General features: G+C 42.3%; 1 protein-coding gene across 5 annotated transcripts in view; it reads left to right on the top strand.

Annotated features, from left to right (window-relative positions):
• Positions 1-16,884, top strand: part of DPF3 (double PHD fingers 3) — a 170,789-nt gene that overhangs the window by 77,251 nt on the left and 76,654 nt on the right. For all 5 annotated transcript variants that reach the window (XR_003990791.1, XR_003990790.1, XM_030481231.1 and 2 more), the window contains exon 3: positions 134-241. Coding sequence is in view for 3 of the 5 variants with exons in the window: in XM_030481231.1 (XP_030337091.1) it covers positions 134-241 (108 nt within the window). In the remaining 2 variants the exon portion in view is untranslated. The remainder of the gene's footprint in view (positions 1-133; positions 242-16,884) is intronic.

Below are 16,884 nucleotides of genomic sequence, written 5' to 3'. Positions count from 1 at the left end.
TGCCTCATCATTTGCAGGATTGAACCCTCCAACAAGGAGATGCTGGAAGGGCAAAAACAAAGATGCTGGAGACAGCGCTTGTAGTTTACAAACTGAGATGTGATTATATTTATTTTTTGCCTTTTATCTTCAGGCCTGGCCCCAGGTCAGCTGTACACGTACCCGGCACGTTGCTGGCGCAAAAAGAGGCGTTTGCATCCCCCTGAGGATTCCAGGCTGAAGCTACTGGAAATTAAACCTGGTAAGTATTTGTTTGCCTCTCTCCCTCTCTCTCTCCTGTGCCGCAGAGCAGCTGGCATACGTGCAAACCTGGCATTTAGACCTTGGACTTTATCTTTGCCGCTCTCCAACCATTTCTCTGCATCTGTTGCATCTTACTTGATTTGCTGTAAAAATAATCACCAAGCCCTCTGCATGCAACTTATCCCTTACAGAAATGTGTACAACTTGTATCGAATGCATTGGGAGCTGAATTTACCTTCCACAGGGGCGAATCCTGGCCTTTATTAGCAAATTCAGAAGGATGTAAAGGATCAATGTATTACTAATTATTTCCTCAGTGCGTTATTAATACAAAACCTCAGTCTGGCATCTGCTGCCTCATCTCTGTGAAAAAGACTTCTGTGTGTGTGGAACACTCTGGTAAGATTTTTCATAATGGGGCTGGGGACCAGGGGTGTGACCAGATTATAAACAGCAAATAATAAAAATTACTGAGCATATGCCATGTTTGTATATGTGTGTATGGCTGCATGTGTACCTTAGTCCATTCTTCTTTCATTCTTGTTGTCCTTGGTACTCTTCTCCTACAATTAAACTATGTGAAGTGATGAGTCTGGATGCTGACTGAGTGACTGTAAAGCAGACGTGGAGGAGCTACAGCTGTGTCAGAGCATAGTGTTGTGCATTCTTCCCTGCAGTTAGCAATAAAGGCTTGCTGTCATTGGGGTCAGTTATTATAAGAAAGAGGGAACACACGTACTCACAGCTGTATGTGGTTTTTAAGAGATGAGACACTGCCAGTATGGAAAGTACAGGAGAAAACCCCAAAATACAAATTAAGAATATTTAAAAAACCTGTTTGACAGAAGAAGGTGTCTGGGAACTGAGCAATGCTCAGCCATACTGATGACTTTGCTTCTCTGCAGTAGTTGGTGAAGAGAAAGGAAGGGGCAATGGAGGCAAGTTCTAAACCCAGTAAAATCAGAGGCAGAATTCATGTTGATTTTGGCAGAAGCAGTTTTTGAAGGCTCTCTACCTTCAATATAGGACATGTCAGCAGGCAAATGGACAAGAGGGAGAAATGACTGTAACTGCTCAGTTGGGGTTCAAAGCAAGCACAAAACCTTGGCCAGCAAATAGTACCAGACTTCACAGCAGAGCCCCTCAGAAAGAACTGGTGAAATTAGTCAGGTACACTGATGGAAATGGGACTGGACTCTAGGAAGAGGATGATATTGTACCATAGAAATGTCTACCTCGGACTTCGTGATGATGCAAACGCTGCTGTGCCTTGGTAATTTAGTAAAGTAGAAGTGTAGAGTTTGACTCTTCTTTGTTTGCGTTATGCTGCTTTGCTGTAGTCACTGAATGCCAAATTAGTGCATCCTACATGCCACAGGGCACGAAAGGCAATTACCACAAAGTTATCAGATAAAGAGACCTCAGCATGTCTGTGTCTGTGTTGTTTTCCCTGCTATAAACATCTCTTCTGCATCTCAGGAGTGCTACTTCTGTTGCATTGCCAGTGGCAGCCAAATAAGGCAAGTTCTATTTCTCTGCCATTTAAATCTATTTTCCAACCAATTTTTATCTAGTGATTAACTTTCCTTATCAGTTACACCACAAAATAATTTCATTCCATCTGTGCATATCCAGAATAGACTGACTAGCCAAAAATGGGATTTTTCCCTTCTCTGATTTGGAAGTGTAAAACCTATGGAAAACATTGGATCTCCATTTAAAGGTAGCTTTTGACAATTTGAGAATAAGAGACTGTAATTTATTTTCAACATGGACAACAGAAATACTGTTCGTTTCGGACGGGGCACTGTGGGAAAACCTAATGGTGAACTTAGGAAGCTACCTTGTGTTGACCTCTTTATTCCTCAGTCAAATGTTAGATGACTGTGGGGCAAAGAGGTTGCAATTTAAGATCCCCTAAAAAGCACAGAGATGAGAACTATGGGACATCTAAAATAAATTTGGAAGAAACTTAATCCAAATGTTCCATAGTTTCACTCCTCCTAGGCCTTGGATATCCTAGTAATGGCTTAGAGCTCTTCTCAGCAACTAGAGAGGGCTTGTGCTTGGTTTTATGGAGGAGGCTGTTGAATTGGTTACATGCTATATAACATATGCAAGCAGTGCAATTCTACAACATCAAACTAGGGCTAAACCTCACTTTTATTACATTTTACGTTTGTTAATTGTTTAGTACTTCTCATAAGACTGCTGCTGTAACAAACACAGAATGGGATCTTAGCTCCAGAAGTTGCCAATCCAGCAGCCGGTGGGATCAGCACTAGGCGGGGTGAATACTTGCTTGGGCTGCATCCGGGCCTTTGAAGGAGGCTTATTGTAGTAGTAAGTTGTATCCAGAAGGTCAAGACTTCTGCATAATTCAGGAGAAATGTAGACCTAGGTTTTTTGGTTTGGTAAGTCATGGCTAGTCATCAGCTGGTCAGAAACTAGAATCAAACCATTATCTTGGCTAGCAGTTCAAGGGTATAATAAATCACTCAGTAGTTATATAGTATTTATATTTACAACTTTTGTAGTCTTGGTACCTTACAGGTTTAGGTAGCACATGACACATCTCAGTGAGTGAGAGTTTCGTATTTGGTAATGCCAAAACCTGATGAAGACAATAATCAGGCTCCAATGGTCTCCTATTTTTTTCTAAAATGCAAGTGCACTATAATGTTTTTCTTGGGGTCAGTTGCTACATGCTTCTTAACAGAACATGGTGTTTTTATTGTCCTGGTCAGTTGCTTTATTTGGTTTCAAGTGGAAGTGTTTGGTTTTAAGAATAGTTACAGCCACAGTTGTAAAGATCAGAACACTGGAATAGGTGTTACTGATGCAGCCTTTAGATGTCTATTTTCCTCTGCCACTGTATGCAGAGTTACATTGTCTGGATTGCCCTAGTAAAGGTATTTGATCAAGGGTCTAGCAATGCTCATGTTAATGCTATTTCTAAGCATGCTCCATCCCACCCAGTAGCCTATCCAGTAGATAGGCAGTAGAAATAGAGTATTGCCAAAACTTACTTATGATAACTGCTTCAGTGACAATACAGTCAATATTATTACCAGACCTTTAGGAATTACACCAAGTATTCCTGACATTTACTTTCACATGGGCTGGTCTTCATCTTTCAGTGGTATATTCATATCATCAGAACCAAGCGTTATGGCTCTAATGCAGCCAAGTTTTCATTGTTGTAATGGATATGATCTGTTACATGAGTCATTATAGTGTGGCAGTCAAGACTCCTATGAGCAGTGGTATGTATTTGAAACAAATCCCCAGGCATGGGCAATATTGACATGCTGCTAATACTGTGATTTTCTAGGTAGAGTACTAAAGTTATTTGACGTTCATACTTTCATAATACTCATGACACTAGATTTCTGTTCAAGTATTGGCAAACCTGATACTCTTCAGAAAAGGCACTTCAACGTGGGAAGAAGGAGAATTTCCAACTCTCCTACCACCACCTTGAACTGCAAGTGCTGCGAAGGCAAGTAAGTAGGGTTCTGGCCCTCACTAATCATAAAATCATAGAATAGTTAGGGTTGGAAAGGACCTTAAGATCATCTAGTTCCAACCCCCTAATATCAGAATGGCAAGAACGATGAGGGTTAGAAGTGGAAGAGATACCCAATTACCCTCAAGGACCTTTGAAATCTTAATTGACCTTTGTCCTATATGCTTAGTGGTTTTGTGGTACTGGGTGGTATCACAATTCTGTGTTGGGTTAGGTATCAATATTGTGGAAGTGGTATTACCTGCAGTATCCCTGCTGACAGTCAGGTGTTTCCCAAGCTTTGCAGCTATGCAGATGAGAACAGATAGGGTGTGTATGGCCAAAATCTCTGGTGGAATTTAAATTGGTAGTATCCTCCTTCAGTTTACAAGATGGCTAAATATAGATGTAGACATACATGCACACAGAGCTTTTATTTCACATGCTATCTAAGTGTAAAGAAAGTGACTGGGAAGCTTTTGTCTCAATTCACTGCTGTTCTTTGGTTTTGGACTGAAAGCCAACAGTGAGGTCTCACAGCAGGCAGCCTTCCCACTCGCTTGGAGGGTGTGGAGTAGAGTTGATGTGTGTTGTTACTGTGGTGAGAATGAGCTGGTGTCCTGTGCTAGCGTCTGTCCTGTTACTTATCTCTGGGCAGTCTAGTGTTCAGTTGAACTGCAGAGATGGCTTTTTTTCATTACCAGCTGTTGAAGAGGTGAAAGTAAACATAAGTATTTTTCATTTGCTGTTATGAACCATGGTGGAATTGTTTGAGGCGAGTACTGATAACAGATTTTTAAATGCCACTTAAGCAATACCTGATCTCTTTTTAATCTGACATGTGGGATATACCTATGTGAGTGTGCTTGTGAATGACAGAATGGAATCCTTACAGATAAGCTATTATCTATTTCAACCATCTCAATTTACCCTCTAGAGCCTGTGTCTGATTGTAGAAGACACTGTGCTTCTCCTGGGAATTGATGAGTGCCCTCAACTCTTGTGGGAGATGCTCAGCATGTCTGTGGAGGTCCATGCTCTTTAAGATGAAGCACTTCACCAAGACAAAGTTAAGATGAAATAAAAAAGCAAAGGACAGAATTTGCATTACTGTCACTTATGTGATAGTTTTAGAGACTCAAGCAGCATGTTAGATCATCATCCTGGGAGTTGTTGTGAAGGCTTCTTATAGTCTTTGCTATAGTCACTTACTATAGTAGATCTTCATCCAAATATACAAAATATAGCAGAGGAAGTACTTCAATTCCAAAATGGAGAAATGAGCAACAAAGCCAGTAAATCACTTCTGAGAAGATTTAACTGAAGGTTTGTGGCAGAGCTGGAAATCAAACCCAAGAACACAGAAAAGGCTCAGTTCTCCTGAGTTCCGTATTCTTTTTTCTTTCCCTGTTTGCTATGTCCAGAGTCACTTAAAGATATTAGAGCCTAAAAAATAATTCAAAACACTAATGAGAATTTCCTTTTATCATTTTTCTCAGATAGGCCAATTAATATTGACTAGTTTCACTTTTCATTTCAGCAATGTACACACATGTTGGTTCTTGTTTAGTGCTACAAGGCAGCAGTGTTGTTTTGCTATGAACACTGTAAGGAGTGGTGCATCTTAACAAAAAGTTTTGCTTCTATTTAATATATGGGAAACTTCTCTGTGATTAAAGGTTAGGTTCCTGTTATATTATAAAACTCGCCTGTAGCTCCTCTTTAAGATCTGTTAAGACTGTGTTAGGATCAAATGTGGCAGAATAATTGTGCTGCCAAATAGAGCACATCTGTAAAATTTAGATGAGTTGGATATGCTATTCCTGAAGGGGGCTATAATATCAATGTATTGATTGTTCAGACTTCTGGCAGATGTCTGCAGATGTGAATTTACCAAAGGTACTTTTGTGTAGAGATTTTTTTTTTTTTAAATATATCTTTCAGGGCTTTTATAAACACTTGTTGCCATGAAACCTAAATTTGGGACAGAGATGACATGACAACAGAGAGAAGCAACTTTTATCCTTTGATGACTTGGTCTAGATTCCTCATGTAAGATGGAGTTTAAGAGCCTGTTATCACCTTCTGTGACTTTTGCTGTCTACCCTCCAAAATCTCGAAATTATGATGATGATGATGATGATGATGATGATTATTATTATCTGCTTTTTATTCAAGTACTCCTGCATTCTGAAGTACTTCGGCTTTTAAAATAACTCTCCTCATTTTCTAATAATATATTCTTCCCTACTTCAAAATATCACTGATTTTAGGATTTTAATTTCCCTTCATCCTCGTCGTTCCCGGTTTTCCCACGCCCGGTTCCCGCGTTCGGCTGCGGTGGGATCGGCCGTGGGCAGTCGGGAGCTGCGGGCCAGCAGAGGGCGCAGCGGACGGCGCGCGCACGCGCGCGCGGCAGGGGCAGGATCCGTCCCCGGATCACTTCGGCGGGGTCAGTCAGGAATTCCTCCGGGAATGGAGCGGTGAAACCAGGGATGGGACGGGGCGAGCCCGCTCCCGGAGCCAGCTCTTTAATACACCTCCTTCCTGTTCCTTCTAAAGCAGGAATAGCCTGCTTTAGAGTTACTATGTGTTAGAGACTGGGCTTGATTTTGGTAGGTGGTGCCAGAGCAACAGTCCTGCAGTGCGGTTAGGTCAGGTGTTCGGTCAGACGCCAAATAACATCACAGTGTGGGCAATGATGAGCTTCACCGTTGAAGAAGCTGCGTGACCCACGTCAAAGAATCTTACTGAGCGATTCCGCATGGATCCTGTACTTTCCGGTTGAGCTAGAGCAGATCTCATTTTCACCCATTCCCAACAAGCTTTGTATTTGGCATCTCACGTAGAAGAAAGCAAAAAGAAATCCTTAGCTTTTTGCAACAGGAAGGGTGGATAATTTTCAGTTCTCATTTGGTGATTTAATCATCCCTTGATGTGTTTCAGTGCACATCTGCACGCTGTCCATGCTGAATCCTGACATCCGTCTATCATGTACCTACATGCGTCACATTTTTGTAGCACTTTGGAATAAAATGAAGATTTATATTGTGCATCCAAGACTGGGAGCCACGATGCTGGATGGTGGATTTGTTTTGGGTTTTGTTTTTTTTTTTTTTTTTGTTTGGGGTTTTTTTTAGATCTAGGTAAGAAATTTCAATGTATAAGAAAAAGGAAATATTCATCATGGCTACAGGAATTCCTAAACACCCTGTCTTTTTCCTATAGTTTCTTTAGTAAATTTGGAACCTCTCATGCAAATGGAGGGAAAATTAATTTTTACCAACTCTAGCTTTTATTTAAACCAAAAAATAAATACTGATTTCTCCTAGGCCTTCTCTTATGGGCTTCTTATCCAGCAAAGCACCTAAATATTGGCCTAGATTTAGGTAGGTGTTTATTCATCAGCTAAGCCTGCAGCTTACAGATGAGTCCATCAATGCTACTGAATCAAAACAGTAGGCTCCAATTCCCCACTAATTTTGCCTTCACAGCAGGACATGGCACCACAGGCAGGAGCTGCTGCTCTATGGCACTTATACATCCAGCTATGGCTCGGGTTACAAGAAGTGACTTTCTATCACAGAGAGAACTCATCAGTGTGTGGCCTCCTTGCAAAGCAGTTTCCTTTTACACACGTTTAACCAGACTCCATTCCATCTCATCCACCACCTTTAAATTCTTCCTACGGGGGGACCTTTGCTGGCCCAAATCTTTGGCCAAATAAAGTTTGCTTTCCTTTTCTTATGTGGCACTAAGAATACCAGAAAACCTGTCTTTGCATGTATTCACTGACACTGAATCACGATGTTGAAGTCCTGCAGTGAAATATCTTTGTCCCGTTGCCAGTCTGCAGTAGAGGTGCCAACCTCTGCCTTTGATGTGCTGCCCCACTATCACATGCTTGCATCACCTGCACCCCATACAGGAGTACACAGCACCAGGGACAATGGAATATCTCTTCTCTCAGCTTCTCCGTGTATAAAATGGAGGTGCTAAAACATTGACTTCATTGGTCTATCTCAGAGAGTGCCTAACAGATAGTTAATAAATCTTTTTAGAGAGTTTGGGAGGGGTACGGGAGAACTTTATGTGAAAAGGAATGTATGAATAAAGCATGCCACTTGCTAAGCCTTTAAAGTGCCAGTATTAAATGTTTTAGCCATCAGCATGAAGCCTTGCAAAACTGGTATGAAAGTGTACCAACTCTGGTGCAAAACCTGGGCTTATGTGTACTGGGATGGTGATGAAAAAGAGCAATTTGTTACACACCCTTAAATACAAATATAGAGACTCACGATAGGCGAATTGTTGAGCCAGTTTTCGCAAGGCTGGCTGTGCAGGGTGAATGTTAGAAAGATATCTCAAGCTTTGCACGGTGTAACTCTTCTTGCTTCAATTTGGCCACTGACGAGCTGGCCTCCTGCATGTCGTGGCTGCCAGGCCTGTGATTACTTCTCTTTCAAATCATGCACTGTTCTTCCTGGGTATTGTTACATGATAAGCCGCAAATTCTTAGACTAATGCAGCTCAGTGAATGTGAGTGAATATGTATTTTTCCCCAAATGGGACTTCATGATTTTGCAGGTATGGAAATAAAAGACACTCATTTCTAGAAAAGCAAATAATATTCTATGAATAGTCCAGTCAAGAAAACAAAAACATTGTTGCTGCTGCTTAGCTCTGCAGTCATGCTGCTAGAATTTACAGGCTTAACTTTGTGTAAATAGTTTCATTTGTGGGATCTGGAACAGGTCACTACAAGTATTTTATATGCACAGTTTTACCAGGAGAACTATGTTAGCCAAGTAAGATTGCTCCTATGAATCACCTGGGATTACTCCTGGTTCTGGTGTGGCTGAGCCAGTTTGCCACCCAGCCAGAAAGCTGAGTGAAGAAGCCGTTGGGCTTTGGAACCTCTCTAGGTTTTGATCCATTGAAGCCAGACCCCCCTGGCTCTGGTCATCAGGCTAAGGCAGAAGTAGCAACTGAACAAGATAAGGCAATTTTGGAAACTTAAATCTCTGAGTTCTCTGGGTCTCATCCCTGAGAGTGGGAACGTAGCCTGCCTGTGCAGCAACCTACAGACACAAGGCTGTTGTTATTTCAGAAACAGCACAGCCACTTGGTGGTGATTTTTCCACCTGTGTGTAGACTCAGCTGTATTTAGTATATTTGTGAAAATAGAGTTATGATGACTTTGGAACCAGGCTGTTTTGAAAAATATTTTGGTCGCTACAGTAGGCCATTAAGTTGAAGGAATGAGTTGTGCTGATGAGCTCCTCAGAGCCTCTGCAGTGTGACTGCAGGTCGTCTCTTGAGGCTCGGCGAGAGGAAAGCTTGGAGGGCTCAGGCAGCTGAGATGGCATTGGCTTGAAATACCTGGGCTGCTTGAGAGGGACCTTACTTGTAGTGCCACCACCCTTTCTGTGTTATCCAGCCCATTGTTTTGCTCGTTTGCTTTTCTTGGCTACCGGGTGTTTGACCTACATCTGGCTGCTAGGACGCGTCTTTGGAAAGAGGTTTTACAGCGTATGCCTCTTAAGCTGCCAAGGCCTGACCGTGGATGCTGTGTCTCTAGGAGACATACTATTTCTGCTGTAGAGTGAAAATGCTGTAGGATTTATCCCCTTACTGTGCAGTTAACATTGATGTTTGTTAGTAACAATCAGGATTATTTATTTCTGAAATAAACAGATTAACTTTAAAAACAGGGGAGTTCAGTTAGGCTGAGGATGAGATTCTCTTCTTAGGGAAAAGGTGGCTTTTGAAGAGTGTTTCAGTGCTCCCTGAGTAGGGCCTTGGAGTGGGTTGCCCAAGCAGATCCCTAGAGGCTTGTCAGGAGGAAGGGGTGTGGGAATCCCTGGGGAAGCGCCAGGGGATAGCACCTGGGGAGATGCTGGAACCCGGCAGATTTGTTTCCCCCAGGCTCAAATCATCAGCTCTCCAGCACAGGGGAGGGGTGGCTGGGAAGCCATCTGCCCTGTAGGAGTCTTGCAGCTATAGCTGAACCTGAACAGCTTTGCTGGCAAAGCTCCTGCCACTGTTCTTAGTACAGCTGGTACTGATGCCTGGAAAAGAATAAGCAGCACCTGCAAAAGGATTTTTGTGAAGCACAGAATAGTTTAGATGCATGTACTGGACACAAGATCCTAGGACATGGGTATCTTTTATCTAATTCACTGCATCTATTTTATATATTCATGTGAATAATCATGCGAGTTCTCTGTTAATCACATGAAAAAGGGTTTATAGGATCAAGTCCTCTGGGCTTAGTCTTGTAAGATGCCAAGCTGTCTAACCCTGGACAAGGGAAGCACCTGAGCCTGGGCTTCAAGAACATGAGTGATCTTTTTGGAATTAATGGGACTTGTCACATGCTTAAAATTAAATCCACATATAAAGTACTGGGTTGGACCAGAGCTGCAGGTTTGGTACTTGGCATCCTGCAAGGTAGAGCCCAATAAAGGCACTGGGCTAATAGATCGACCATAAAGTAGCACTTGTGCACTATTTTATAGAAGAAAATGTTAACAAAAAATAGCAAAGATATAATGGAATATCATTACATTTGAATTATTATTTAAAAAAAAATCTTTTGTTCAATTTTATTGTTTTCCTGACACATAGCAAATGAAATTGTTTTATAGTACAAAATATAAAATTTATAGCAGGTGATATTTTTGGTGGTGTGTAATATAAAGGAGTGAGCAGTAAATGTTAATATAAAGTCCAGTTAGAAATCTTACAAGCCAAGCTTTAGAGATGCGTTGAGAGTACAATGGTGAGTGTGATGGCTCCCCTGCCACATCCCTGCACCTCCCACCACCTTCCTTGGTGTAAGTCTTCAGCCTGTCATTCCCATTCTCTGGAGTAAACATTTTATAACCTCATAATCATCTTGTTCCTGAGAGATACTAAGTGTGTTTTTACTAAGTTACAATTCATTTCAATATTCCCTACATTTTTCATTTGATTGCCTAATAGTTTATGACAGGTATTTTATGCTTCAGGATTCTGACACCATTGGTGTTTGCCGTGGCATCCATTTCCAATAAGGAACTCCATGGGGGAAGGAGGGTCGATGCAATGTATGTTTGGAGAGGAATTAAGAATGGAATAGATAGATATGGCTTTTCTGTGTGATGTCTTTCTGTGCGAGATCTCACTTAGGATGCACTTGGAGCATGGTTCCCCCTAAACAAACAAGGTAATTTAGGGTCAGGACCTTAGCTGTTGTAGATAGGTACAGTTCTATTAAAGACTACAGGGAGCAGCAATTTTCATCAGCTAAAGCTATGGTTCTTGATGTAGGAGAAAGGATGAAAACTTTACTCCTCTTGATGGAAATGATGCACTTCTGAATGCATGTGATTGCCCTCGGGAAGTATGGGATTGATGTCTTAGGAACACATATGGTCATGATTAATATCCTGTGCATGTCCTACAGAGCTGTAGTGAAAATCCCTTTGTTGTTGGCCTAAAATAAACAGCATTGCATGATGGGAATAAAGCTGGCTCAGACAGAATGCTAAAACTACATTTAAACGCTTTAAGCAAGTGACTCATTTCTTTGTGTTTTTGAGAGATAGTGAGTACTTCTATCTTCTTGTGATTTCCTTGGTGCAATGTCTGTGAATGACATGGTTACAGATCTGTGCTACTCTGACAAAGTGAGGTTCATAGCTGTAGGAATTTCTGGAGTGATGCTGTATTTGTAAATGATGCTATGGGTACATCTGCTCATTGCCTATGTGAGGTAGCAGCATGGCAGAACTGGAAATGCAGAGGCTGTATCTGTGAGCAATGCTATAGACCAGGACAGTATCAGCAAACAAAGACACTATTAACTAAATGGAAAGGAGTCAGGATTAAGTGCTTTGTGCCTCTGAAACTGCTACACCAGGATTTGCACTATAAATATACTTGCAGTATATTCTTCCAGGGAGCTTTCTGTTACTATCTGGAGGGGCAAAATAAAAAAAATGAACCTCATTCTGCTAAAGATGATGCCCCAAGTACATCTGAACTCTCAGCAAGGGCTGCAGATGGAACCAGAGTGCATCCAACTTTTTTGTTTTGCCTTTCAATCCTGAATCTTAATTAGTTCCCCACTGCTTTAGTACATGCACAACATTTTAATAGTCATAAGGACTTACTCCAATCCACGTTGCCATTTCCACAATTCACTCTTTCATACTAGTAGCAATGCTCCCCCCTCCCTTGCATTTAGGAATAGCGTAAAGAAAACTAAATAGCCAAGCGTGTAGCTGTAGATTGATGAGGTTGTCACACCATTTTCTTCACCGTTTTCTTCCAACCTGCACTGTGCTCTAATAGACGGATGATTGCTGGGGGAGGGAGAGAGTTAGCAAATCCCACAGCCAGATGTTCAAGGATGGACAGAGCGACCTTCTCAAGGAACCCAGAGGACTATAACTGTGTCCTTCTGCGGGAGAAGGACACTCAGGTGCCTCCGGCTGCCCGTGTTTATCTCTCTTTTCAAAGGGAGCACAAATGGGCCCAGCATGGCTGCAAGGATGGATGTTTCTCAGTGCATTGCGGGAAATGACCAGTCATCCGTCTCTTCTCTGTGGAGTCTGCCTGCAGCCATCAATCTTGTAGCCCGGCACGGCAGCTCCTTTGGCTTAGTTTGGCTCAACATTAGATGAACAAAGGGAAATGAAAGCTGAGCAGGGGGAAAGGAGAGAAGAGCAACTATTTTCTATTTCACTTTGTTTTCCCCTTGCATGACTATCTCTCCCTCTTACCCATTATCATCTATTTTCACTTCATTTTGTAAGGTGTGGAAAGGGCCCAGAATGTGCATTTTCAAGATCAGTTTACAGCTTTTCTCTGATAGCAGAGAGGAGAAAGGAGAGAGATACTGCAAAGGCATAATTCAAGGTCCAGAGCTTCCATTTTTCAGACTTTTCTGTGGCAGTTTTCAGAACAAGCCTGCCATGGTTTAGCTGCAGTAGGTAAGGAGAAGGAATATAATAGCTTTCCTCCATCTTTCTGTTTTTCTCTCTTGTTCATCCTGATTCCTTCCTCAATGCCGCTTTAGTGTTTTCAGGTGTGTACTTTCCTCTTCTATTCAGAAAGCCATAAACAGAGCCACATGATGGGGTTTCCTGGAGAAAGGTATGTACTGATGTCCAGGGCCATGATGGCAGCTCCTGTCAGCAATCACAAGCTCTCTTGAGTCAAGCCTGCTTGATGCAGCAGTGCTGGAGCTACACAGGCTTTGTACAAGCTGCTTGAGCTCATCCAACACCTATGGTTCCTACTGTGAATGTGGATGGTCAGTATGTTCATTGCAGTTGATATGCAGCCCATCAGAGTAAAAACTATTCAGATACGTCTGTTTGTACACTTAGCATGGAATTAACTGATTCCAGCACTGAATTCAGATTGGCCAGTTTTTGCTTGAAATACTCAGATCTGATGTACTTTGAACCAGGCTGGGAGGAAGAGAGGTATGTGAATTCACTACCTGCTGGACTCCCACAGCTAGGGTCTGCTTTTTATCATGATGAGCAGCAGCATGGCTGCTTATTCTGTTTTCTCCTAAAATTCTTGCTTCTGGATATTATAGCAGAACATATTTGGCTTATTTTGTAGAAGGCTTATTTGAAGATAGCATTGCTCCCCTTAGCACTACCCCACTGTGGTGTTTGACTGATGTATTTAAAAAAACATGTGACTGCATTTACTGCTTAATTTTCCTGGTTCACCTCAATGATCTAAGCATCAAGTCTGAAAGAGCCAGGCTTCCCTGCAGAACTATGGTAGGAGTTTTCTCTCCCCTACATTTTACTGTAAGCAAAGAACTGATCATAAGGTCCTTTCCAACCCTAACTATTCTATGATTCCATGATCTCCTAGGCACTTACTGGGATATTCAAGGCCCAACTAAGCACTGAGATGGAGCAAGGGAACTCTCTAAAGGCAAATATTGGACATAGAGATGTCTGAGGAATCTTTACCTGCTTTCAATCCAAATGTGCCATCTGGAGTGAATAGACTTATGCCAAGATGGGGAAAATTTATACCATCATCGGTTAAAAGAGCTGCTTTGCAGTTTGTGCTGAGGTGTTCTTTTTTTTCTTCTTTTTACCATAAACCTAAAGGATAAACCCTCAAAGAAAACATTTGTTTTCTCCTCCCCCACACCTTGTGTGAGCAGGCTTTACAAGTGTGCACAAGACCTTTCTGAGTGGGGATGTTCAGGGAATTCTTTCATATTTTCCTTACAAAATAGACAGCGCCCTTTTCCAGCCTGTGCATTTAGTTGTGCCCCTATTGGGTGAATGGTCATATTTCCTGCTGCGACCCATTTTGCCTCCCTGCAAATTTTGAAGAAGACAAATCTCGTTCATGTTGTCATGAGACAGCCTACCCCAGATGGCACATCTGTGTCTCAGGATGCCCTCTGGCTGGCCTGTTGGCAGGCATTCCTGTGGCTTTGAAGGTCACCTTGTTTACACCTTGCCTTTCCCCCCCTCCCTGTTCAGTGTCTTGCTGAGCCTGCAGGCTGGGCTTCACCATCTGCATTTTCTCTGGTGCCATTAATCTTCCTGTTTACCATTCTGTTATTAATTCTAGAGTTCACCTTTTTGTCTAAACACTTTATAGGCCTCTTGGAGTTTCTTGCCTTTTTGTGGCAGGAGATCTGAGCATCTCAGTAGATGATTTGCTTTGTTCTTTCCCATTTCTGAAAGGATACCTACTAGTATGTCATGCCATTTTTCTATTACAAGTCTTTCTTCTTATAATAACATTTTTCAATTATATAGCTTCATCTGTCAGATGCATGTTGCTGTATGAGTAAATATTATACTCATTCCTTGAAATTTGTGAATTGGCCACTGAAATCTGTTATCTGTGGAAATAGTCTTGCTTTTTCAGTGTTGTTCTTGGCTGGAAGAAAAATGTGTTTAAACCTGGCTTTGTGAGAGCCTGTAAGAACACCTTGCATTTTTGGTGCGTTTTATTTGAATGCCTGAATGTCTATGAATATTAAACAAGCCCTACCAAACCCCAGAGGATGGATGAAGACTATCTCCATTTGACAGATGATGGAAAAGCAGAGGGTACCTTTGTTAGAGTTTGGCCCAAGATCACATGGCGAGACAGCAGTGATGCCAAGTGCAGCAGCCAGGGATGCTAAACCAGCTCTTCTTGGCGTGGCTGACTTCTTCCGACAGGGCACCATGTGAATGTGGCTATCCTGCTTCCCAAGCCTGCCTGGCTTGCAGAGCACTGTCTTCCTGGAAGTGGGAGCTTTGCAGGCAGAGATGCAGGATCAGGACTGGGACACCTGTAGTGTGGCTAGGTGGTGCTAATAAGCTCTGGTACGTCCTTGCTGATGCCTTCAGAGCTGACGGGGTGTCTCTACCTGCTTCCCAGCACTTCAGGTTTTAGAAAGGCCTCATTAATGGAGTAGCTGCATCATGTGGATGTGTAGAGTCAGCCAGAGCTGAGCACAGTGCTTCTGCAAATAACCCCCCTCAGTCCAGAGCATGAGAAGGCGCAGAGCAGGCTCCCAAGAATCACTGCAGGACTCAGATTGGCTTTGGCAGGTTTATCAGCTCTGGCTTAGTGCCGGCTCTGTTAGGCCCAGACTGAATTAATTGGGATGCTTGTGCACTGCAGTTGAGAGATAACTGCATTACAGAGATTTATCTGTTACTAAAGGTATCCCCTCTACTGTCCTCGATAAGGAAGACGAGAAGCTATTCAGCATCTCACAGAATTTGCAGCAAGGTTACAGCATGGCTGGTTTTATGCATGGTTCGTGTGTGAGTTTGCATCCAGCACGAGTGGTTTTATTTGGTGTTGTCACATATGGAAATAGTACAGTTGATTGCAGTGGAGGTCCCCACTCCCTGTTACCATTTGCAGAGTGTGCAGTGTGGGGGTGACTGGTGTTTGCTGATAGCTGTCTGGTTACTGGACAATAATCAGATTCTGGTTCTTCTGATGGGTCAAAAGGCCCATCCATCTCTGCGAGTGTATCTATGTGGCCACTTGCAGATAGGTAGGCCAAGTTATTCTGTTATTCCAAACAGGCCAGAAGTCCTGTTAGGGTAGGGCAAAGCCCAAAGGAATAGAGTTTGTACTCAGGAATTTTCTCTAAATCATAGCAGTTACCTAACCTCTGTCCCTTGATATTGCCTACAGTGTTGCCTGATGCTGTAAAAGTCCTGGTGCAGCGAGTCCATCTAGAACTCTAATGCAAGAGTGACCAGAACACAAATGAGTGCTAGAATAATGTTATTGAATGGAGATATTTCTTTATGATTTGAGCCCTGAGGGTAGTTACCTGATCCAGCATTTAGCCTCATAGTGTAATTTGGCAGTCTTTGAGAAGCAGGTACAGTATATTATATGTGACAATGATTTATATCTACGCTGAGAAATAAATCTGTAAAGAACTTCCAAGAGACAACTGACAGGAGAGCTGTTTTTTTTTTTTTTTTACTGAGAGATTTTATAGGGGCATTCTAGTCTGCCAGAGAAATACAGCTGCTTGTAAAGTCCACATTTTGATGATGGGTTAAACTAAACAATGTTTAACCTTATGTTTGAGGGCCTCTGCCGTTTTCTGCCTTCTTTCTCCCTCCTGTTGTGTTGTAGCCTCCGGGACATACTTCATCTAGGGGCTGATAGAAGCTTTCCATTGGATCCTCGTCTTAAAACTCAAACATGTATTCTGATTTTTCTGCAGTTTACACCCAGGCTGAAGAGTGAAAGCATACAGTCCCTCCATGTCATAGCTTCCTCTGTCTTTTTCCATCTCTTCACCTTCTCCCACTGCTCCCCCCACTCCCAGCCTCACCATGAGCCTAGCAGCTTTGCAGGAAGAGGTGCTATGGAGAAATGGGGATGTTCCAGTCTCCAAGTGCTCCCTAGAACAAACCTCAGTAGTGCCTAAAATTTGCAATAAGTGTTTACTGAGATTCACTTTTAAGCTTTACAGGATCTCATGGCTCCATCCTGCAGAGGAGTTTTCACCTAATGGCAGATAGGCCTTGCAACTATTCTTTCCACATAAAATGATTTGTTTCTGAGGAAACAAATGCTCTCCTGTTTTGCTTCTAAAACCAGTTTATCATTCTCTTTGGCTG

Source organism: Strigops habroptila, chromosome 4, assembly GCF_004027225.2.
Source record: "Strigops habroptila isolate Jane chromosome 4, bStrHab1.2.pri, whole genome shotgun sequence".
Taxonomy (NCBI): domain Eukaryota; kingdom Metazoa; phylum Chordata; class Aves; order Psittaciformes; family Psittacidae; genus Strigops; species Strigops habroptila.
This window is presented reverse-complemented; position numbering and strand designations above follow the sequence as displayed.